Source organism: Rhinolophus ferrumequinum, chromosome 3, assembly GCF_004115265.2.
Source record: "Rhinolophus ferrumequinum isolate MPI-CBG mRhiFer1 chromosome 3, mRhiFer1_v1.p, whole genome shotgun sequence".
NCBI lineage: Eukaryota > Metazoa > Chordata > Mammalia > Chiroptera > Rhinolophidae > Rhinolophus > Rhinolophus ferrumequinum.
The window spans coordinates 11,851,457-11,876,922 of NC_046286.1; the positions used below are offsets into that span (position 1 = coordinate 11,851,457).

Consider the following 25,466-nt stretch of genomic DNA (forward strand, 5'->3'; position numbering starts at 1 on the left):
TGCGCTCCAACCACCTGAGCCATCCAGGAGGCAGCTCAGCTCAAGGTGCGGTGTTCAATCTTAGTTGCAGGGTGTGGAACCCACCATCCCTTGTGGGACTCGAGGAATTGAACTGGCAACCTTGTGGTTGAGAGCCCACTGGCCCATGTGGGAATCGAACCGGCAGCCTTCGGAGTTAGGAGCATGGAGCTCTAACCGCTTGAGCCACTGGGCCAGCCCTAAAAATGTTTTAAAAATCAACTTTATGAGAACATTTTGTAGCATCTTACTAAAGTATTGTGCAAATGTAAAGTTGTGTTTAATTTTCCCCTCCTCACAGGTAGGTAATATCCTATTTTGCAGGCAAGAGAACCAAGGAAGAGGTAGAATGATTTGCCCAATATCACACAAATTGATGAAAGATCTAGGGCCCCAAACCAGTCTTCCTGCCCCTTAGATTGGCCTGTGTTCACTAGAACTCAGTCCGTGTGGGGCTGTGGCAGAGATGCCCAGTGCCCCAGAGTGTGGAAACACCACACTTTAACCTGCGTGCATCTCTGCTGTGCTCAGTGGTGCCTCACTTTGGCAGGCTGCCCAATGCCCTTTGCAGAACTAGGCTCCCTCTCTGAATGGCGACCTTCAAAATTGGCTGTTCTCTCTCAGCCAGTAGGGTTTTCCAACAGCTCTCCAACTCTGTTACAGCTTCTGAAGTTTGCATCAGTTTCTCTGTACGGCACTTCCATGATGGCCCCTCAGCCGGCCTCTGCCCTCTTGGAGTAGTCTCTTGGAGGGCAGGTACACACATGCAGACCTGGAAGATTAAAGGTAATTATTTTTTTGTAATTAATGAAAAAGTAGCTGCTAAGCACCTATTTTAAAATGTTGGGTATGTGTGGGTGATGGTGAGAGGGTTCGAATATTAATAAAACATGACCTTTGCTCTTCCCAGTGGTGGAATTGGATCAGTTCCCAGGGCCCTGTATGTTCTAGGAATTAAATTTCTTGGCAGGAAGGAATGATGCCACAGTGATCTTTATACACTCAACTCCCCCATGTATAATATAGTGTGGCAGAATGCCTGGTGCCTGGGGCTCATGAGTACTGAATGAATGACTGTAACAGTAGGAGAAAGTCTTCAGGTTGGACATCTGAGCCCCTGGAAGCTGGGTGAGGATTCTGCAGCCACAATGATGGTGACATCACAGCTTTCAAACAACTTTCACCTACGGTACCTAATCTGATCCTCGTAAGAAGACATACATTTTATTCTAATTTTATAGATGAGGAAACTGAGCTCAGAGATGAAATGACTCAAAGACATTTGGTTAGTTAGTTACAGCTGAACCAATAACCCTCTTCAAGACCCTTATTCTATGCCTTTCCACCTCTGCAGTGGGCGGACTCTATGATCAGCACCAGTTGTATTTAAGTTTCTTTTGGATTCGAAGATTAGCTATCTCCACTTCCCCACCCTCCTGCAAGAAAAGGTGTTTAGTTTTTATTTTAAAAAATGTGTGGCCTAGACTGCTCCTGCCACTAAAAGAGTAGGCTCAAAGCAACCATAAGGACTGGCTGTCCAGTCCATTCAGGAGGCCAAACATGGTCTCTTGACTGATGGGCGCTCTCTGCTTACAAATAATTTCTGCTTCCTCAGAACTCTGCCGAGCACGTGGCCACTGCCTGTTGCCTTTGGCTCACCAAATTTCTCCATTCTTACAAATTTGGGAATTTTATTTGGTCCCCCCATTTTCCTGGGCTAAGCTATGCCATGTGTCACCAAATGGCTTATGGGCCTACTAGCTTGATATAAAAAGGTGCCAGTCCTGGTTCAATTAGCAGGGGGCAAGGCGGGTGTCATTGTGAGGGACAAACAGGATTTGCCAACAGTGGACGGGCTCTCGGCACGGTGTGTGGGCAAGAACAGTGTTCTGAAGCTTGGCCTGTCTATTACAGGTTTATTACCTATGACCTAAACTTTCAACCTCCTACCTAATGTAGCTGAGCAGGTCCCATGATTCTGGATAGCTGATGAAAGTACTCCTTGCTTTATGTCCAGGAAAAATAAAAAGTATGTGCATCAAATATTTCTAAGTTACATCACATTTTGATTGCACTACTTGTTTTAAAAGACAGCCCTTTTCTCTTGGTTGTGATGTTTTCCTGATTATGCACTCATCTTCAAACTCATCAAGTCGTATACAATAAATATGTGTAGCTTTTTTTATGTCGATCATGTCTCCAGAAAGTGGTTAAAAACGGCACTACCACCAAAAATAAAATTATGCAAGCAGAGGAATGACTCAAAACAGTCAAAAGTGAGATCAGTATTGTATGTAACAGCATGTATGTTGGAATGCAAAACAAGCATGTATGGCTGTTCTGGCCTTTACAACTCAAACAGAAACGTTCAACACTTCCCCTTGGCCAGTGGGTGGGGGGAGGGCTGCTCTTTTCAAAAAATTCTCTTACATAAAGTGAATAATCAGCCCTTTGACTCTTCTATACTGGGATATCTGTGATGCAAAGGTCACTACGGTGCACTTAGGGCTATATTATTTAATTTGCAAACATGCACTCCTCATTATGCTTTGCTTTGTTCAACATTAAAACTCCCTCTCATTCCTAGAGCGAACCTCAGCTGGCTGGCTGTGGCTGAGGAAGTCTGGGGAATTCAGAACTGACTTTAGGTATATTCAGGTTTTATTTACACACACACACACACGAATACCTGGAAGATTAGAGGTATTTAATTTTTTGTAATTAATGAAAAAGTAGCTGCTAAGCACCTATTTTAAAATGTTGGGTATGTGTGGGTGATGGTGAGAGGGTTCGAATATTACTAAAACATGACCTTTGCTCTTCCCAGTGGTGGAATTGGATCAGTTCCCAGGGCCCTGTATGTTCTAGGAATTAAATTTCTTGGCAGGAAGGAATGATGCCACAGTGATCTTTATACACTCAACTCCCCCATGTATAATATAGTGTGGCAGAATGCCTGGTGCCTGGGGCTCATGAGTACTGAATGAATGACTGTAACAGTAGGAGAAAGTCTTCAGGTTGGACATCTGAGCCCCTGGAAGCAGAATTTAAATTTACAACACTGGCTCAATGCACACTGCTTCTAGAGGAATAGCTGTTTTATTTGATAGATATAGGACTGTCTAACATTGACAGCTAAAATTAAAGTAAAAAACAACACAACAAATCTAGAAGATCAGTCTTAACAGGTGTGTCCCACTTAAAGCAAACTGTATAAATCCACAATTTCAGATTTTTCTTGAAGTTTGTTGTTGACCATTAAAAAGTAAACATACTCTTTAGAATTTGGAAAGTCTGACTGGCAATGCACAGAAACCAGGGTGGGCTGGACTTTGTAGAGGGCTCACTGTGAGATACCTGTGTGGATATGCGTGCCCCTACACCCCAGTTGACGACTATGGTTAGAGACTACCATCCCTGCAAGTGGCTCATCCACTGCTTGAGTAGCAGACATGTAAGTCCTGGCCTCCAGAGTGGGGTGGGGGCACTTTAATGAGTATTAAATCTGACTAGCAGACCTCGAAACGGGTCTACAGAAACCAATTAACAGGCAAATGAGCATTTATCCAGCATTGAGAAGTCATTTCAGTAGCTAGAAATAAGGAATGTTAAAGCCAAATGAAACTCAAAAAGATAACATTTTATTTTCAGAGCAGCTGATGCAATATTGAATCAGGTTTTCACAAATAAATAGGACAGTGTCTATTTGGTTACATCTCTATTTGAAGAATGCCTCTCTATAGGAACTGTAATAAATTTCTGAGAAGGCTAATGACTGGAACCTTTAAAGTAAATTCTCCTGGCTCTCTTTCTGAAAAAATTATTGTGATAATTAAAAAAAAATAAATGCTTACCACTCGGGGAAACCAACCTAGAATGCCCCAGTTGTTTTTGTTTTTAAGGAATGCACCTTTTTAGGACAAGTCTATAAAACATCTTTATTTATTTGTTACATATGATGTTTAAATATAACTTTGCTTTCAAGCTTCAAACTTTTTTTTAAACCCCTGGTAAAATAAGACTTTTGGTTCACCTTAACAAAAACTGACCTAGGAAGAAACATTTTTAGCAAAATGTATTATAAAATTCACTAGAAAATACTGTCCTCTTTTTGCCAAAATGTTACATAAAATCCTTATTAAAAATACACACATTACAAAAGAAAAATTATGAATATGCTATACATAGTGCTCTTGTTATGGACCAAGGGACCTGCATTCCGGGAAAATACAGTTAAGCATACTAGATATTATGATGTCAACTTATAATAGTGCAAACCTGAATAAATTACATCCTGAAATGAGAAGGCATGCAAGTCATTTGCTGAGAATAGAACATAACGAAGCCAGAACAGGAAGCAATCACAACCAATATTTAAAAACGTTTTAATTTTTATTACATTAAGGTTTTTCAAAAATACTTTTCTTTACAATAGAACTCCTAGAAAATATTTACAACCTTCCTCTAATAAAATATAACAGCAGTTAAATATATTTGAAAATAAGATGGGTTTTTCCATAAAATATATCTGTTAACTTTTTATATACAAGCTTTCTCAAAGAGATCTAAATTCACTAATGAAAAACCATCTGATAGTAAACAGTAACCATGTTGAAGACATTGACCTTTAGGAAGAAAAGTTCTTTGGGGTTGGGAGGGGTGGGGGAAGCTAAAACACAACACATACATGCAGGCAGAATCATTTCAGAAAAGAAATAAGTACAATGCTTTACTATGAAGTCAATTCTTTTAAGTTGATATTGTCAAGAAATACTAATTCAGAAATTTGAACTGTCTCATTAAGGAGGAGTTCTTTGGTTATTTCAAGTCAAAAATGCTTACACTATACTGCATGAAAAATCAAAATTAAATTGTGCATTATATTTTTTCCTTGGCAACTCAGTTTATTTTTAATGTTTAAAACTGGAACGGCTGGGCAAGTCTCCAAACAGAATGAATACATTTGCTTTATAAACATTTCTCTGGGTGTTTGCTCCTTTGATAGATAAGCTTTCATAGAGCTGAGAGCAGAACCTTTCCAGAATCACTCTCAGACATTCACAAGCAGAAGGAAGTAGTCACTGGAACAGATGCCACTGGCCCACATTAGCTGGAATGGTTCTGGAACGGTTCTGCCACGAAGTTGATGCATACTGCCCAGGCAGTTATGAACTCAAAACATACAAGAGAATAACCTGTCTGAAATGGCAGCAAATAAAACTTATTTTTCCCCTAAAGGAAAGATGATGGGAACCTCCAAGACCTCTTTTCTGAAAACAGAATGACAGCAAGGAAAAGACCTTTGTATTTATCTTCTGCCCATAGCTTTCCTGAGATTCAGAGAACACTGCCCGCAGGGGCTGCTGTGGGCCACTGAGTTATGTGCTTCTGCGGAGTCAAACTTAAAAAGGATGCTCGGGTCTTATCTTCATGCTTCCGCTGACATTTTCTCTAACGTCAAACTATTAATGTGCCAGCAAAGTGGCCCAGCATCTACACAAGCTGGGGAACCAGCCTACCTGGGGCGGGCAAGACTGGGAAGCCCCCTCTCCGGGAGTCACACAGCATTAAACCGGAAGGGGGGGCCTCCAGCGAGGTCCTCTCTGTGCTGGGGCCTTGTACCAGCCTGAAGGGGCACACTCATTTGCCCAAACAGTGGGACGGATCAGTCTGACTCAGTTCAAAAGCCTAAGCTAAATGACAGTTTTGAAGGATTACAGGTTTATTACCTTCAAGTACAAATAGCAATCCCTGATGACAGGGACAGGAGGAGGCAGAGTTACGTAGCTTGGAGAATTCTAGAAGTGCTTTGGTAAATGACTTGAATGAATACATTCATTGTCTGAATGCAAACATCGTAGCTAGAGTGGTATCTGAAACCATTTTTGTTGGCTTTAATGCTATTTCCCTTGTACGAGGTGTGATCAAAAATACCGTGAATGTTTAAATACAAAACAATTTATTACAGCAAAAGATTAATTGCCATTAATTCCCCTGAAAATACTCCCCCTCGCTTTGAACACACTTATCCCATCATTCTTGCCACTTTCTGGAGCAGTTCTGGAAGTCCTCTTTCGTGTCTTTAGTTGCGCTGTCATGGCTGCCTCGATGTCCTGAATCAATTCAAAACATTTTCCTTTCATGGTCATTTTGACTTTGGGGAAGAGCCAGAAGTCGCAGGGTGCCGGATCTGGTGAATAAGGTGGATGAGGACACACTGTAATGTTTTCATTTGACAGAAACTGCCGTACCAGAAGCGGTATGTGACATAGAGTCTTTCCATTGTGATCACAAAATACGGTAAATGCTACTGCCGAGTGCCATCCAACAGAAAGGCAGGGATCTTCAATACGGGAAGTGGTGTGTCGAACCTTAGTAACAGTGTGTGATAAGTTTCAACTTGTTCGGTCTAGTCAGTCAGGTGTGAGCTATGGTTGAGGGAAGGTGTGTTTTAAAGTGTGCTGTAAATCATCCTCCATCATGACAATACTCCGTGTCACACTTTGCTTCTGGTATATGGCAATTTCTGTCAAATAAACACATTACGATGTGTCCTCATTCACCTTATTCACTGGATCTGGCACTGTGCGACTTCTGGCTCTTCCCCAAAATCAAAATGATTCAGGACATTGAGGCAGCCACGACTGTGCAACTTAAGACACTCATGACAGAGGACTTCCAGAACTGTTTCAGAAAGTGGTAAGAATGATGGGATAAGCGTGTTCGAAGGGAGGGGGAGAATTTTAAGGGGGATTAATGGCAATGTGTCTTTTACTGTAATAAATTATTTAAACATTCACCGTGTTTTTTGATCACACCACCTATTTGCTATTAAATTTGTTAGAAAACTCTTTTCATCATGGTTAGCGTCAAGGTAAACTTTGGTCCAACACAGATGAATTACAGCAAAATTCCAAGTGAACGAGATTTCACAGTACTTCCAAATGGCAGAGTCATTTCACAACTCCACTGATCGTTAACAGTGTTGTAAAAAAGAATGGGCTCTTCCAATTCAGTTTTTGGGCAAAAGAACACTTTTTTTTTTCTGCATTCTAGGTATTTAACGTGTGCCTCTCAACCACCCTCCCTCAAAACAGCCCTGGCAAGTTAATAGTTGGGGTTATTTTCCTCCCGACAGGTCTCCAGGGGGCTCACACTGAAACACAGCTCTGAGACCACTGAGCCCACAACAGAGCCACCCAGCCCCCAGGGAAACACAGGAAGATACTGCACTTGCTCTATGAACCAGGTCTTTAGTAAATCATTGCCAGGGAGTTTAAGCCTGAAATTATACAGTACTCAGTTCCTAGAAACAGGCCAACGAGTGACAGGCAAGGCAGGGAAAAGACTCATTTTCCCATTTGGTCAACTCTTCAAACGATGTGTGTGCTAGAGGAAAGCATGGCACATGAGGGCGTCCTTTGCTCTCTGGAAAGCTACCCACTAGCACAGTCTCCTGGCAGAGATGCCAACTTCACTGCAAATTACAAAATGAGGTCAGAACAAAAAATAACTCGGTGGGAAAGGAAGGCCCAAAGCCCCAGCAAGAAGAGGGCAGCGTGCTTCACTCACTCACTCACTCATTCACTGCAAGCTTTGGGATAAAAGGCAGCCAGGACGCTTGACATCTGTGAGCCAAAGAACACAAAAGTCAGGTTCCTTCCCTGCCAGGAATGAGTTCACGGGAATGTAGCCCACGGTGTAGCTCCTTCTTCCTCCACCCTCTCCGGCTGCACTCTCATCCCTGCACTTCAGCCCAAGTGTTCTTCTCAAGGTCACCAGTAACTGTAGCTCATGGGAACTGGCACACCTCTTACACAGAGTTGTGCCAATTATTTATTTGCCCCAACCTTCCACAAAAACAAATTTTTTTTTAAATAAAAAGGAAAAGAAACTGGATTTTTTTTTTTCCTCAACCTGAATAAAACGACCACTTTTTAAACAGGTAGTTTAAAATGGTTACAAAACAAGCAGGCAGTCCAGGTTTCCTGACTGAAGATGAAGATGGAGGCCGTTGAGTTTTCGATGTCTCTAGGTGACAACCAGGGCTTTAGAGTTCCGTGTCACCCTGAAGCAAAACTGAATCCTGATCATCCAAGAGGAGATTGGTGTCGACGACCTCGGCCTCTTCCATGACACCTCCTAACTGCTGGACAACGTCGTCATCAAGGATGTCCACGTCCTTGATGGGTTTGATTAGACTCAGCTGGTCCAGGGGCAGCAGCCCCGGCGCCCCCACGGGCCCCGTAGTCCTTTCGATTGTGGCTGCCATCTCAGCTGCAAAAGCTGCCTTCTGAGCCTTTTGCCTCTGCTGTTCCTCCTGCTGCCTGTGAGTCTTCATGTGTGCATTCCGGCTTTTGATCTTGAAGAAGACTCTAAAAATACAGAAAAAGAAGCATGTAAAATTTCGAACGAACGGGGTTCTTGGAAAGCCAGGCGTCCTACAGGAAATAGCAGGTGTGTGGTCTGACATGGTCTGGGGGGGCTTTGACAGAGTCCTCAGCTTCTGAGCTCTTAGGACCTCCCCCCCCCCAGGGACCTGTCACCTCACCTCGCTCCTCTCCAAGTATTACAAGGAGAGGAGATGGGGACAGGAACACATTTAGAGTGTCAGGCTTTCTTCCTGCGGCAATGGAGGAAAAATTCTCAAAGGGCTTCCTGTCCGTCTGTGGTCTGAAATACGTGCCTTTTCTTCTCCTGCAGCTTCCCTCATTCTCTCCATCACTAACCAAATCCGCTCTACCAATCTGAGAATCCCCAACCCAGGCTGCCGAGCTCTGGTAGTTCCCATTGTAAAACAACCCATCATCCCCCGCAGGCCCCCGGCCCTGTTCTCCCGCAGTCAGGATTAAGATCTGCACACACTTGGTATAGCTCCTCCCCTCCTTCCTCCACCCTGTCCAAGCCCAGTGCTCTCCTCAAGGCCACCAGCAACTGTGTGTGGCCAGATCCAACAGCCCCTCTTCTGTCTTTGTTGTACTTGACTTCTGAGCTGCGTCCACCACGCCTCTTCATCTGAGATTCCTTCTTGTCGGTCATCCGATTAGCATTATTCCTACTGTTTGCTTTAGAACGAAATAGTGGTTCTCAGCTGGGGATGATTTTGCCTCTGCAGGGAACATCTGGCAATGTCTGGTGCCATTTTTGATTGTCACAACTTGGGGGTGGGGTGGGGTACTTCTGGCCTCTACAATCCTACAATGCAGAGGGCAGCCCTTCTTCCCCAAACACGAAATTATCAGGCCCGAAATGGCAGTGCTGAGTTTGAGAAACCCTGGGATAAGGAGTCTGCAAACTACGGTCACTGGGCCAAATCCAGCCTGTTGCTGGTTTCTGTAAATAATCGTTTTACTGGAACACAGCTACGTCTGTTTGTTTATGTGTTGTCTACAGCTGCCTTTGCAATACAATGGCAGAGCGGAGTAGTTGTGACAAAGATAATATGGCCTACATACTAAAATATTCTAGCTGGGCCTTTTTCAGGAAAAGTTTGCCCAGATGTGAGACTGCCTGTTTTTGGAGGGGTGGGTGGTATAAATACTCTATTCATTCCTGAGCTCATAAAGGGAAAAAATATATCTGATTTCTAAGAACAGTCAAAACAGAGTTGATGAATCACAACTGGACATGCTGAAAACTGAATTTCAGCAGCTAAAAGGGGCATTCTGCAAACATTTACCTAATGCTAATTCCTACTCAGGAAAACCAGAAAATATTTCTGTTTTCCATCAAATCTTAACTGGAGTTATGGTAGAAAGATCTCCCAAGCAGCATAAAAACAAGACATGAAAAACATTTAATGGATGCCACTGAAAGAACCAGAAGCTGGAAATACTAATTTTTGTTAAAATGTCCTTTGTCTCCACCTGGTGGAATAAGGGCTTGCAAACTGAGCAGAGTGAGTAGAAGATGCTGGCTCCTCTTACAGGAAACTGGCAAGACCTAGACCACCCCCCCCACCCTCCATGACCCCAAGGAAATTGGGTGGTAGAGAACAGGTGTCAGTCTGAGGCAGTTTCATTATTTAAGGTAAATAAGCTTAAAGGTGAACTCAGGGGTCATTTTTTCCATGGTGACATAAAGATGGTATCACGTCCTGGTTCAGAGCAGAGAGGAGAGGACTGACACCTAAATCCATCTCCCCCATTTCTGTGCTTCAAAGAGGGAAGAGAGCCCCCAGTTCCAATTCACTTTGGCAGGTGCCACCGAACTGAGTCGAGCTTAGAGCACGGGCCCGGGGCCAGCCTGCATGGTGTGAATCCCTACTCGGCTATACACTGCGACAAGCAGCTTAACTTTTCTATGCCTCAGTTTCTCTGCTTGTAAAACAGCAGTTACTGAAAGTATGTACTTTGCAGGGCTACTGCAAAGATGAAATTAATCAATACCTGTAAAATCCTTTAAAAGAGTACCAGGCCAATAGTGAGTACCTGATAAATGGCAGCTGAAAGTTGCCTGAAATACATCACGAGGATGCATATTGTAAATAGAGATCCCAGTTGGTCTCACTCATACAACTAGGGATGTTCTCTTGGTAGAGTTAGAAGCTACCTGGTCGACATCTCTCCAGGTAACACTTCTCTTCACGTTTGAGGCACTGGAGATTATGGGCAGAGAAACTCCGCCAGGGTGCTAAAGGATGTCACTCACGACCATGTATTACCCCTCCAGTCTGGCAGCCTCACTGAGAAGTAAACTGGAATTCTATACTGGAGGCTGTGGGAAGGAACCATGTGCGTCTTACCATCAATGGTAGTTTCCACCTGAAGTAAATAAATAAACGAGGCAAACCAACAGGATGCAGCACTGGTCAGGAGCCCAGGCTCTGCCTTTGAACACAGCCGGGTTCAAATCTCAGCTCTGCTCTTATTGGTAGTAAAACCTGGGGCAGGTCATTTTACCTAATTTTCAATCCTTATTTGTAAAACAAGGATACAAACAGTATCTGCCATCACGTGGAGTTTCTGCGTAAGGATTCAATGACCTCATGCATATAAAGTAAGTGCTCAGTAAATGTTAGCTGTTATTATTACTACCCACTGTCAGTTTCTCCCCTTACTTATTGTTTTAAATTATACTTAAAAGAGCATGGATGACAAATGGGTTTTATTTTGTGAATTAACTCTGATCAATTGGTTGGGTCAGCTTGAAGCATTATGAGCTTGAAGCATTATGATGGAAAGGATCTGAAGTCTTGTCTTAATGTGGTAGCAAACAGTGCGGTAATTAATTAGTGATGTCTGCCCTGGGTGCAGGAATGAGCAGGAGTGGTAGGAAAGCTATCTCTGCTACAGAGTTCCTGATTAGGTGACTCAGAGCCATTCTCAAAGTCAGCAGGATGCAAAGAAAGCAACACTCATGAATATGGTTTGGGTGTGAAGGGAAGAAGGGGGAATCAGAGTCCCCTCTACCATATTTGGAAAAGAGTGAAGTTTCGCCACTTGAGGTTTGCTCTCTGAAGATGTCCATCCTTATTAGGCTTTAAGACATCAGAATGACCCTCTTCTGAGTCAGAGATAAGGTCCATCCACCCTGAGGCACCATGAGGCCCCCACAAATGGTACGAGAAAGAATTTGGAGAGTCTGGATTCTCTTTCTGGCTGAAGAAGCCATCTCGGCCCAACCCCCAGGGAGTGATTATCCATCACAAACTTAAGATGCAGTCCCTGCTCCAATTCCACCTACTTGCCACACTCCTTGCAGGGGAAGATGGTGGTGGGGTCTGTCTCGCCACTGGTGGTGCTGTGAGAGGGTGAGCTCTTCACTGAGCAGTACCCGCTCTGGGCACTGCCAGGCTTCTGCTTCCCAGAGGGGACAGCACCCCGAGCTTTGGTCACCTGGTTGGTGCCACCATGGATGCGGGCGTGGCCGTTCAGTGCCTGTCGGGAGCTGAACACCTGGGGAAGAAAGGGAGTGACATGACATCTACAGTCCTGAAAAGGAAATTAGGGTTATTAGTTACTCATTGGTAAAACATGGGATATTTGCAACAGTGTCTAATGGTAGGGCGCAGTGGTTTTACATGAGCAAACTTGGGGCATATGCTACAGAAAGTAGAGATCAAAGAGCACAACCACAAATGCTGTGCCAATCAAATAACCCCATCGTTGTTATAACCAGAAGACAAGAGGTGGCATGGCACAGTGCGAAGGCCAGAGCTGGAAGTCAGGAGGCTCGGGGGCCACATAGATCCAGCACCTCTGTCTAACAGGGTGGCTGATGGGCCATTCCCCCTCTGTCCGCCTTATTTTTTTCCATCTGTAAAATGAGGGGGTTGGACTAGCTTTCAAACTTCTTTTAAGGAGCTTCCTTTCTCTTCCACTTTCTTTTCCTTCTTTCTTTCTTCACTTTTTTTCCCTCCAATTTAACAAATCAGCTCTTACTCAAAAGATCAAAGTTAACAGCAGAGGTGCTCCAGTCGAAATAGAGACGGCACCCCAAAATGGAGCCGATTTGCTAAGCTCCCCACCACCCCAGGAAGAACTAGCACCCTAAGAAACACAATAGGAAAGACAGTGATTGGCTGCTGACAGTCTAAAGGTTATGTCCAAACCCCAATCAGTAGCCCATTACTGAAGCAATGTTTCAGGACCCCCAAATTTGATTACAGGATGATAAAAGGGGAAAGACCTTGACAATTTTTTAAAGTTTGCCATGAAGCAGGGTTTTCCAACCTCAGTACTACTGACATTTGGGGTTGGATTAACTTTGTTGTGGGGGGCTATTGTGCAGAATGTTTAGCAGCATCTCTGGCTTTTACCCACCAGATGCTACCTACCTCCCCAGTTGTGACAAAAATGTCTCTGAACATTGTGAAATGTTCAGGGGGAACAAAATCATTCTCAATGGAGAACCACTGCTGTTAAGGGATATAATCCACAACCCCGAATTCCAAAAGCCCTGACTCCCAGCTTGCTAAATACATCAGCTACAGGAATCCCTCAACCCACCCCCCAGCTGTAGGTGGCTACTCTGTGTCAAGTTCATGAGCTGTTTATGGTCTTACAGGGAAAAAAACAAACAAAAACCTATTGCTGATTTAGCAACCCAAACTTCCATGGTTAGTCAAGGATTAAAAAACTAACATGCTTTTATCCCCTGTGATTTGAAGAGCTCATTAAAAAGTATTCGCTGAGCCCTTCTGATTGGAAAAAATAAAAGATGCCATCCCACTCGGTTAAGAATTTACTGTACATTAAAACTATGACTTGAGGAAGCATCCAACTTCTAAACAAATTCACCACGAAGTACTGTCACTTAAAGTCACATCTTAATTATCCCTAAACGGAAGTGCTCTATACAGAATGGCAATGATGGAGTGAGAAGCATCCCGGTCATTAAACATCAAAGATAGAAACAAGCTAGCAATTTCTTATGTTCTTTTCAAAGATAATGCAAAATGCATACATGCTTTTTTTTCCAGCCTTTTCATTTTTTTCTTAAACGTAAATCAAATGAATTTCTGCTTTAGGATCTAAGTATTTTGAAGACTTGCTTTCTTTATCTAAGTGACAGACTCAATAAACAGCATTCAGTATACTCTGGAAAACAGTATTGTTCTATATAATGTACAAACAAAGATAAAGTGCTAATCTGAGGAAAACAGAGCTTCTTGTGAAAGAAGCAAAATTTTCGTGCTTTTTTTTTTTTTTTTTTTTTTTTTTTTTTTTTTTTTTTAAGAAGGGTGCATCTCACAGTGGCCTGTGAGGGGATCGAACCAGCAACCTTGGTGTTACCAGTCCCATGCTCTAACGAGCTAAGCTAACTGGCCACCCAAAATGTTCATTTTTTGAGTAATACCTCTAAAACTTGTCTGTGCAGGTATGCCTGGCTTTAAGGAATCTGATTTGGGAAATCTCATTAATTCAGACTAGTGGGGGACTAGTGGGGGGTATTGAGAATCCAAAGCAGACAACTTTAAGAAAATATCCTTTAAAATACACAGGGAGCCTTGGACTAGGCCAGTATAGATTCTGTAAGGCCTTCCTTTAGTGCTAAGAATGATCAAATGGTGAACTGGTTTTATGTTAGCTAAATGGTACTGCTACCGTACTTGAAAAATACTAGGCTAAGTAATTACACAGACTCCCATTTCATCCTGTTTACATGATTAGTTTGCCTAATAAATCTTTTTTGTTTCCCCCAAAGAATACAAAGAAAGTGGAGCTAAATCTCTGAAATTACGTTACAGAAGGACAATCCTCTGTGGGCTCTCCCAGTGTATTTAAATCAACTGGGCATGACCTGGTGTGACACACAGCCCAGAGGAGTGGAGAAGCACCGAGAGGAGTGAAGAGGCACCGAGAGATGGAGAGTGTTCCGTTCTGAGGCCAAGGCGGCATCGACACTGAACAGCTCGGAACCACACGCTTCCTGAGGGCAGGGATCTATTTCATGGCCTCTGAGCATGCAGCACAGTGCTGGACACAGAACACAACACTCCAGAAATATCTGCTGGCCGAACGAGTAGTCAATGGGATGAACGAAACGATACCACGGCAACATGGAATTCCCTCTGCCAAACCTTCCCTGCAGAAATGCATCATCCCTTCCCTTTCTAAAATGCATCATCTCTTCAAAAACGCCAGGCACAGCCATCTGTCTGGCCCTCGCTAGTCCCAGATCCCCGGAAGACGGAGGACGCAGAGACACTTACAGCCCCACAGTTGGGCATTTCACAGATGAAGGAGCCCGAGGGCTGGCCAAGGGCCTGCAGGGGTGGCCCCTCTGCGGGAGCCAGGACTGGGCCTGGCTGTGGCTCTGGGGACTTCGGCGCTTCACTCTCCTCTTCTCTTGTGGATTTCCTATCTTCTTCCGGATCCTCCTCCTCCTCCTCTAACTCTTCTTCTTCTTCACTTGTCTAGTGTTAAGGCAATAAAAGCAAAAGGGGGAAAGTCCCCAATGGCATTTTTAGTGATGAACAGAACCCACAGGCCTGGAGAGGGGAGAGGGGCTGGACGCCGGGGCTGCATCGGTTTCTTTCTGCCTGAGGAACGGCTGACAGAACCCTCTGTGGAGGGACACAGTCTCTACAAGGTTGGCCACTGGACGCGTGGAATTCTGAGGTCAAGGAAGGCCCCCTGGCCCTACCCCGGGTCCCATCATTTATACAAAAATATTTTAAGGCAGAGAGGAGAGATTTCTGTGTGGAGAGCTTCTACCTCTTGTTTGAGACCAGCAGACCAGACCTTGAAACTAACACCCAGGCAAGCTGCCCCACTTGCGTGTCTCTCTGCCTCACTCTGTCGCCCCAGAGCAGTGAGGAGGGTTTTCAAACAATCACAATATGGTGGGACCCTTTGGAGAGAGACTAAAGACCTATCACGAACTGTTTTATAGGCCTTCTCACACACTTCTATGCAAGACACCTGAGGTGTTGATTTGATCTGTGGAGGCACGTGACACACCGTATTCTGATACACTCCTGCTCTGTTCTTGTCAGGAAAGAGAATCAGAGAATGAACCACAATGACTTTGAAAAGGGGTGAAAAATGGAAGGGGGTATTCCTTCCCTTTTATTTATCATGTGCTTTTTTTTCCCTGGCCTCTAATCATGGGCTTGGAGAAAAAATGCCTTCCAGAGGCATTCTATGACGAACCAGAAAAATATATTTTTGGGGGTTGGAGGAGGGCAAATGAAAGAATGTAGGTAAACTGTCAAGCAAAATTTCTGGCACGCAGAGACAGATGAGGGGACTATACAAAGATGGGTCACACGGATACCACATGACCGATTTCTTTTTTTATTTTAAGCTGGCAAAGGAAGTGTATGATTTATTTAATGAAGAAATGTTGGCAAGTCTCTGGGTAATTAGTAATGCTTTTTAAACGAAAGCTTATTGGGGTGACAGAAAAATATTTTCTATGAATCATTATCCTCTCTGCTACCGTGTCCCCTCTCTCTACTTCAGAATGGCAACCAGGTGCAGAATTAAGCAGATGGGCCTCGCCTTCCTCAAGGCTGACAAGATAGTAAGTTACCGGAGCAGCTAGGAGTAGACACCCAGGATGGGTTGGGGTGGAGGGCAGGGATCTAGGAGGTTCCACAGTCTATCCGCTGCTTAACTAACAACTTTATTCTGCACTGTCTGTCCTCAGTGGGGGTGGGGGTGGTGAGGGAAGCTGGCTCCTGCAGGCTCGGAAAGGACTGCGGACCAAGGAAAGGGAATTCTATGTTACGTCAACCTCGTTTCAGCTTCTGTGTTAACAATTTACAAAGTGCTTTCACATTTGCTATGTCACTGAATAGGCTGTAAAAAGTCCTCTCATTTTACAAAGGAGGAAACGAAAGGTATGCCCAGCTGCCTCTAACCCTGATGATGGTCATTTGTCTTCTGCCACGCTCTCTTTGCACACCCATTGCTTAGAGCACGTGGGCTCCAGTTTGCTTTACCCCCAAAAGCGATGTAACTCTGGGTGAGCCTATGATTCTTAGAACCCAGAACCAAGAATTTCCAAGAAGAGTGAAGACTTCTGAGAGTAGTTCTGGACTCTGGGATTCAGAACCACAAGCTCCCTCTCTCCAGTTTGGATCAGGGGTGAGGGAGACAGACAATATCAGTATAATACGGGGCATTTAGCACCCCACTCACTGGCTCAGGAGTGTCTGTATTTAATATCATATATGCGTATTTTGAGAAATGATCCCAGTTTCCAATGAGTTAATTAGGATTAATTAGTAATAACTACATTTGCTGAAACACTTCAATGAATACAGATGTAGGCTTTAGACATTTACAGTAATTTATAATAAAAGCTGTAGGTTTCTTACTAATATATAAACACACAAGTTGATTTTACTTAAGTGGTCTTATTCCCATAGGAATCCACCATCTTCCGAACTCAAAGAGTTTCAGGTAAAACCACGTTGTGTCAAACTCCAAGGGTTCACTCCATTCCTTTACAGAACTGGAACTTTTTGGCCTCAAATATCAGTTCATTAAGCAGCCCAGGGCCCAAAACTTGGCATGTAAAATAAATTGTGTAATAACTTTAAATGACAATGGTGTTATTTCATGGTACTTGTTATAATTACAGTTTTCTCACAATGTCATTTTTTGGCTTAAGAACTCTTAGAAGAAATGTTCCACACAGCCAAAAAAATTACAGATTCAGTTATACTGTCCTGTCATTATATACGTCTCAGGAATTTAGATTAGGTTTGATTTCAACTGGTGATCAATACATGTTCTCAAAATGGTTTAATATCAAGTCAAATGGCTCACCAAAGTGACTAAGATATACAAAGATAGGACAAAAACCCTAACATGGAGCACTGTGTGTCAACAAGCTGGCCATTTTCTGATGTATTGTGAAATGAAACATTTAGTAATATTCTAAAATCGGTAGAAGGCGGGCAAATACAGGGTAGGGAGGTGGTTATATGTTAACATAGTCTGCAAAGCCGGGAGTGTCCACAGTAAGAGCTTCTTTTTTTAAAAAAAATTAAACTTAGTGGGGGGTGACACTGATTAATAATATTATATAAATTCCAAGAGCTTCTTGAGGAGATTTTTATTTCTCAGGCATACACATGGAATTTGTATGATGAGACATTTGTAAGTTAAACTGCAAATGTTCAACGACCCAAACTTACTCTAAGACCAGTGTGAGGGTTACGAACGATGGTGATGACAACATACTGAACGCCTGCTGTCAGGCTCTGCATACACACATGCCTAGTCCTCTCCACAACCCTGTGCACACGTTTTGTCTTTCAACAAACGAGGAAAACTGGCCAGAGAACTAATTCTCCCAAGGCCACTTGGCTGGTCAAGAAGTTGAACTGAGATGTAAAACCTGGGCTATTGGATTCTAGCACCTCTGCTTTCTTCACTCCTTGGCCGGCTGCAAATGTCCACAGATGCACAAGTGTCCACCTGGACATGGCTTAGGTTTTCAGCTCCAACACAGAGACCCTAAGCCTCTCAGAACCATTAGAACCAGCTGCCTGTAAAGGTCAAAGGGAAGGAGGACGTGCCCCTGGTCATCAATGGATCGTGATGCAAGTACCTAAGACGCTTAGACCGAGGGGTGAGCTTTGCTCTTGGAGCCCTGACCGCTGTCTTCCCAAGTCAGTTAACTGTGTCAGCTGGTTCCTTGAATTGTGCTCAATTTTGGTCACAGCCAGATGTACAGGTTTGTCCTGAGCGGGATCATGAGCATGGGCACGGGACAGGAAGGTGTGGTCAGCAACCTTTCCTCCCATCTCTTTAACAGAGCCCACCCTGGCCACCTTCTACTGTCTGCAAGGGTGGAAGGGCCTGTGATAGCTTCAGGCCAAAGTCAAACTACCTGCTGAGTGAACAGCTGGGCTCTCTGACCACTGACTCCCTCAAGAGCAATCACTCCTCACAAACTCTCCCCTTCTCCCCACGAAAGTCCTTAAGCCACCTGAGAATGTTCCATCTGGGGGGAAATGGTCACCTGTCTCTTTAATGAAACACTGAGGACACATATCAGGAGGGCCACGCCAGGTGCCCCAGAAAGGCGTGGAGGACCAAGAGCAGAAACCTGTCCTAGGATAGCATCTTTTGCACCCTCTCCAGTCCTTGCATGGTCCCAACTTTTCACCTCTACCTGGTGAACTGTCCTCAGAAGGCTGAGTGCGCCTTCACAGTGCCCCGAAGGGAGCTGCGAGCTACCGCGCTGGCCTTAAATGAGGCTTTTCTTCTTTTGGGGGGCCGGAGTTGTGTCAGCACATACCTTTGTATTCTCCCTAAGCTCACAAGTCACAAAGGTGTGCCTGCTTCTGACCCAGGCTAATCCTGGCTCCTGGTGAATAAGCTCAAGGGGTGGCCCCTCGGGCACCGTCTTAACCTCTCCTCCTCAGTCTGAAGCTCCACGCTGGCCTGGGCCTTTCTATCCACCTGCACAGCCCTGCTGGCCCACGATGGTTCCTCTGCCTCACGTGGTAACATCTCCCTGAGCAGCACTCCTCCGCTCAGAATCTCCTTCTTCACTCTGTCTCCCTCCAGGGAGTTTATACAGGGGTTGTGGCTCTGAACCTTGGAAAAATGTTTACTCATCAACACATCAGACATGTGTTGAGTGCCCCTGTTACGCCGGACACTGTCCTAGGCCCTTGGCAACACCCAAGCTGAAGAGACCCAATTTGCCTTAGGAAACCATAGCCTCTGATTTTGCCCTCTTCCAAAAACATGGCTCAGGCAGAGCCTAGAACATTCCAGAACTGGAAGGGGTCTTTCCAAATCATTTACGTCATGTGCCCCATTTTACAGGTCAGCATGTCTAGGGGCCAGGTCCTAGGTCTCCCAGGCCAGGATTCTTGATGCTTCCTTGGTTACCGTCCATTCGACTCATTTGGGAAATAATGCTCTGTGACCTGGGGAAAGCCCCTTGCCCTCTCTGGGCCTCAACTGTCTGCCTGTGGAATGGTGGAGTTAGATGAGAGAGAGAGCCTAAGGCTGTATCTAAGACTTTCTGGCTCTCATCTCATACTGCTCTTAAACTCTTGGGGTTCACGGTAAACTTTCCACTGTGTATGTCACATCTTCCCAACTGGAATATACTCGTATGCTCTCCTGAGGGGTGGATAGGGACAGAGGCCAGTTAATATCCCTGGTTCACCCACTGTGCTACAGACGTACTGCTGTTTACATTGTGGGGACTCGGTTTTAGTTGATTGAACCTGATGAGGCCACAACTGCTTTTTTAAACATTAGGTCACAGATGAACAAAAGGCTATTCTGATATAAGAAATCACTACTTAAATCAGTCAAACAAAAGCCCTGGTCACAGGAAACCCTTACTGCAGAATATGGCCTTCTCTGATGGACAAAATGGCAATTCTGTTCTATTCCAGAGATACCTACTTTCTCTGATATTTGGGACCAAATATAAATTCACACATGCATAGCTATTTCATAGCTGGGCTTACTTGGGCTTTAGAGCATTAACGAGTCCACGTGTTTTTACACTTCTTTAAGCGAATTTGCATTTGACTTAACTCTGAAGTATTACACAAGGGAATTGGGCTCAGACAACACACTCACCAGCCACTGACCATGGCTAAGTTACTCTGTGCCTCAGTTTCTTACCTCAGAGAACTGGTACGAGGATTAAATGAGTCAATATTTATCAAATGCCTAGGGCAATGCCTGGCACGTAGAAAATGCGATGTAAATGTCTGCTCAAGAGAATAATCCACACGTGTGCTAACACTTACACTGACTGGGGCACTACTGGGCATGAAAATATAATTACAAATATTCACACCATTCATGAGTTCCAAACACGTTCCCTGATGATGACAGAGGCTGGGGTTTAGTAACTTGTTTAAAGACATGTAACTTTTACACACACGTACATGGTAGGTAATGTTTTCCACAGTGGGCGAGAAGATTTCCCCTGGCTATGGATGCAGACAGGAGTTCACAAGGATGAAAAGTGGTATTAATTACCAACGTCACACATAAGGGGTTCAGAGATGATTCTGACTTCTGTCTTTAGTATGTATTTAATCTTAATGTGCACACAATTTTGATTGTCTGCTAATGAAGGAAAGATTGATCGGGGATATTGACCAGGGATGAATGTTGATGTGAGCATTAGAACGATTACAGACACCCTGCTCACCGATTCCTCAATAATCGAGCACTCCTGGCACGATGGAATGCTTTATGAAAGCTGTGGTAAAAGCTGAGGGCTCCTTCATCTTTCGGAGGCACGTCACATTCTCTGCTTAGTGACATCCGTGATGTGGAAGGATCAGGAAGGGACATGCCAGGGGTCCAGGGCACCTGCTTATAAACCAACCACCCAAGGCTGGGACCACCCTGGCTTTACTCCCTAGTTTCTATGTCACCTCCTTAACTGAATGCTGAGCCTCAGGTCAAACCCTAAGCCATCTTCCCTTGGCCTCTCTACACCAGGAAGTCAAGGCCTGAATCCTGGCAGAGAGCTGGCCTGTCACCCACTCACTGCGGCTACCTCAACAGCAAAGCCAAACCAAACCCCAGTCACTTACTAACCTGCGTGTGGGGCGGGAGTGGGGCCAGAATAAGCAGCGACTCAGCAGCGTCACTCACCACACAATCATCGATGATTTCCGCGAGGCGTGTCCGGTGCTTCCGCCCTAACCGCATAATTTTTTTCCACGTGTAGTAGTACTCCACACACTGAGCCACCGTCTTAGACTTCACCTGCCAAGAAAGCCATCTCAGGATCAGCTCCAGCTGTGTGTAGGGTGCAAAGCAGCAAGCTTTTGCGAAACTTTAATTTTGTAATAGATCATAGGTTTATGCCATTCAATTAAAAGATATATACCGGGGGGGGGGTGCCAAAAAAAGTATACACATTTTAAGAGATGTTATCTCGTCTCAAGCAGCAGTTTGCCATCATCAGAAGCATCTGGACGCTGATGGTAACCACTGTGAGTGCCTCTTGTAATTGCAGAAGTCAAACGTGACTTGTATTCATCTTTTGTTATCGGTATATATTGAGTATTACAATTATACAGTTTTATCCTTTCTTAAAAAGTATATACATTTTTTTGGCACCCCTGATAGTTATAGTGAAAAATCTCCTTCCCCTGCCTGTTCTCCATCTATCCAGTTCTTACTTCCCTCCCTTGCAATACAGGTAGTCCCTCTTACTAATTTCTTGGGTATCATTTCAGAATTTCTTTACGCATATATCAACAAACACAGAAATACATTTCTTACCCGCCATTTTCCTCACAAAAGGTAATATATATAGTTTTGCAACTTGATTTTTTCACAATATAGTCTGGAGATTTTCTCCTGCCAGTCCATAGAGAGCTTATTCCTTTTTTTTAACCTAGAAAGCAGCATGATTTTCATTAAACATGCTTGAACGTGTTTGGTTCTCTTCCTTGTTGACCTTCAAAATCTATTTATGAAAAATGTCCCTTAGTAATTGAACAGGAACATAAGGCAAAAGTTATGACAAGAGCTCAGTTTTTGCAGGAAATAAGCCTTGCTCTGTTCATCCCCGAAATGGGAAAAGGTAAATGTATTTTAAAGAGAAAAATTGCTTTGTTTAGCTCACAGATCTCTGAGCTAAAACTGAGGTTCAATAATGTGGGTTTTCTGGAGGCAGGTAAAGGCTGCTAGTAACCTGAGGGGTGAGAACATGGCCCACTGCATGGTGAGATGGGAAGGGAACCCCCAGAAGTCCTGTCTCCCCAAAGTTGCCCCCTTCACATCCACCTGACATCTTGAATTTCTACCCTAGAATAACCAAGCAGTGAGCATAGTGTCCCAGAGAGCCCTTGCTTAAAAACCTGCGCTGCCTGGCAAGCATGACACACGAATCTATCAATAGCCAGCAAGGAATGAGGCCTAGGACAGGTCAGTCCTGGGGAAGGTGATTCCAGAAATATGAGCATAGGAGATGCTGGACAAAGAATGTGGCCTCCAAGGCAGGGAAAGGCAAGAGTGAATATAGACAGACTGGAGATGAAGGCAAGCTGGAGAGAAAGTCCACTTATTCTGGTTCTCCTTCATCAAGGCCCTAGGTGAAGGACAGGAGACACGTACCCAGGACACCCCTGGGGATCATCGGCCCAGCCTGGAGCCAGTGGAAGCTGTCACCTGTGACCCTGTTCTCTGTGGACCTGCACACGTTAATGACCCTAACAATACATTACGGCTCCATCATTCATTCATCAGACTGCTGAAACACACTTTGAATTATTTTTAACTTTTAGCTTAAACCACCTCTCAGCCAATTAAGTCTTATTAAGTTCATTATTTGCTGTTTAAAGTGCTATTTCATCTATGTGGAAGAGTTCTCCTCTGCTGTGAAATGCCGTCCATGCATTGTTTTTATTATCACTGTCATTACGATCGGGGGCCCCAAACCAGAAACTGCTACTGGCTAGGAGGAGGGCACATATCCTCCCTTCTTTAATTTCTCAGGAAAAAATTCTGTCAGAAACATGACAGATCATCACATATACATGAAATCAGAGACGTAAATTGTGAACCAAAAGCCCCAGCTCTATTTATTCTGACAGAATGCAAAACGTACACATTTTTGTTAAGATAAAAATAACCCTCATCAATGCCATGTCCAAATGATCTGTGTCTTCCTTTCTCCCATGTCCCCGACACCAGGGCCATGCCACCCCATAACAAATGCCACCCTTCACCATTGGGGGGTGGGGGTGGGGAACAGACATCCTTTTGGAGAGCAGGAAGCCAGTAACCAAATATATCTATGTATCTTTAGGTGTACAATTTCCCCAATTCACTTTCAAGCGAGCAATGGGAAAAAGCATGCTTACCATCTTCTGTACAAAAATAAAGTCTTTGCTGTAAGTGGCTAGTGCTTTATTAAACAGTTTTCTTTCTAGGGAGGTCCACTTGTCCGAACCTACAACAAAACACAAACTTCGTAAGAACAGCTCCCAGTTCTCCCCACTTTGCTGGTTCCAGCTTCACCGGTCTCCCCGCTTGATTGGCTAAGTTACAAAATATAACTGTTCAGTAAATGATGTAATACCCATCAAACTCCTTTCTGAACAAAAAGCCAGTGTAGTGCCATGGTTAGCAGCCCTTACACCTCGGTTCAGATTGCAGCTATGGTCTCGACCCTGACACGTTAGGGAACCTAAGACTCAAGTGGGAATAATTCTGATTGCCCCCACCTCTTAGTATTTTTGTGAAGGTTAAAGATAATGAACAAAGTGTCGAGCTTAGTAACTGGAAAACAGCATTCAGCCAATTTTAGTTACAGTTTTTATGTCACGATAATGTTCATGCGTGCAAGTATTTATGTAGCAAGCGCTCCTCAAAATGCGGTGGGTTCCACAGTCGCCACCTCCTCACGTTCAGTCTAGTGGGGAGACAAACCAGTAAGCCACTGCATTCACAGTGGTGACTGCAGTGAGGAAGGCAGAGATCAGGTGCCAATGGGGCAGGAGGGAGGAGCACAACACTCAGGTGAGGACGAGGGCAGCTGGGAAGGCTTCCAGGTAGAGAAAAAATCTGAGTTGACTTTTCAACTCAGAACAGAAGCAAGTTAGGCAAGAAGGAGATGGAAAGGAATTCTGGGGAGAGGAAGTATGTGTGCAAAGTCAGAGAGCAGTGAGACAATGCCTTCCTTCCTCCCTCCCTCCCTTCCATCTATCCTTCCCTACAATCCCCCCTCCCTCCCTTCCATCCACCCATCCATCCATCCATCCACAGATATTAGGTGTGTACTGCATGCAAAACGCTGTGCTGGGAGGGTGGGGAAGCTAACATTTGTAATTGCTTACTATGTGCCAGGTTCTAAGTACTTCACAGATATCAGTCATTTGGTGCTACCAGCAACCCTGTAAGACTGGGTGTTACCCATTTTATAGCTGAAGAAATGAAGGTGTTCAAAGAGTGAGCAGGGATCCAATGTGGTTCAACTATGGGTTCCAGCAGAGGGAGAGCAAAAGAGGCTGGAGAGGTGAGTGGGACCAGTTCCTGACAGATCTGCAGACCAATAAAGAGGCCCTGCAGAGCTGGGCTGGTGCATCGGCCTTCCTGGCTAAACTTGATATTCAGTCGTCTTTTTCCTCCATAAAAGAGAAAGTAGGATATGCAGATGGTCATAGAGAATGGTACTGGGCTGTTTGGAGCAAGACATAAGGCCTATTTCTAAGGGGAGCCCTATTTTGGGGGGTCCAGGGAAGACTCAATCACTGTGGCTGGTTTGCATAAAAGTCAGCCTCCTTCGGGTTTTTGTGAATTCTCCATCTTCACTGCACCCTGATCATGAGATTCCCACTGGGCTGAGAATCCACCCCTGGGCTCTTGGACTGAATTCCCAGGTTAAAGCCTGGTATATAGATATAATACTTGAATGTGCTCTCCTCAGTGTCACTGTGCTCTGATCGAAAAGGGTGATTTGAATCAGGAGACCATGTGCTGGGAACCTGATTCTGCCACTTACACCTTCTGTGGCCCCAGACAGGTTTACATCATGTCTCTGAGTCTCAGTTTCCTCTCCCGTGACGTGGGGATTGGGACACCCTGGGACGGAGAGCGTTTGGTGCTAAGCAGGTACACACAGTAAAGGCTTTAGATCTTCACTGGCCTCTTGGAGAGCAGATTCCCAAGCAGCCTGCAGCTACGGGACACACGCTGTCCCCGGCTGATCTAGGCCTTAGTGGCACTCACAAAGACCACCAGGTCTTGCAGTGTTCTCTGTGCTGTGTATGAATAAATCCAGCCTTCCTCCCGGCTGCTGGTAACTTGTCTTCTACTCCCTGCCCCGGAAACCCTGTCTGTAATCGTCAAGGGACGGCTCAGGCATCTCTCGTCCCTGCAGTCTCTGTCAGATAGGAGCACTCTCCTCATTCTCAGACGAGGTTTTCTAAGCCAGCCCTTCTTAGATTATGCATCTTGGACCAAGTCCAGGATCAAACGCAAAACCAAGGCAGGGGGCTGCCGCAAACCCTCCCCTTGCCTTCCTCTCGAAGATCCCTG

The 25,466-nt window shown here is 44.6% G+C and overlaps 1 protein-coding gene across 15 annotated transcripts in view; it reads right to left on the minus strand.

Annotated features, from left to right (window-relative positions):
- Positions 1-6,731: 6,731 nt before the first annotated feature.
- TRERF1 (transcriptional regulating factor 1) overlaps positions 6,732-25,466 on the minus strand; it is a 193,525-nt gene continuing 174,790 nt past the window's right edge. For 8 of the 15 annotated variants that reach the window (XM_033103429.1, XM_033103441.1, XM_033103436.1 and 5 more), the window contains 5 exons: positions 23,291-23,379; positions 21,012-21,182; positions 14,675-14,878; positions 11,704-11,951; positions 6,732-8,393 (listed from right to left, as the gene is read on the minus strand). In XM_033103429.1, coding sequence (XP_032959320.1) covers positions 8,069-8,393; positions 11,704-11,951; positions 14,675-14,878; positions 21,012-21,182; positions 23,291-23,379 — 1,037 coding nt within the window. In that variant the 3' untranslated portion in view covers positions 6,732-8,068. The remainder of the gene's footprint in view (positions 8,394-11,703; positions 11,952-14,674; positions 14,879-21,011; positions 21,183-23,290; positions 23,380-25,466) is intronic. The other 7 variants (XM_033103443.1, XM_033103438.1, XM_033103437.1 and 4 more) reach the window with 5 other exon arrangements.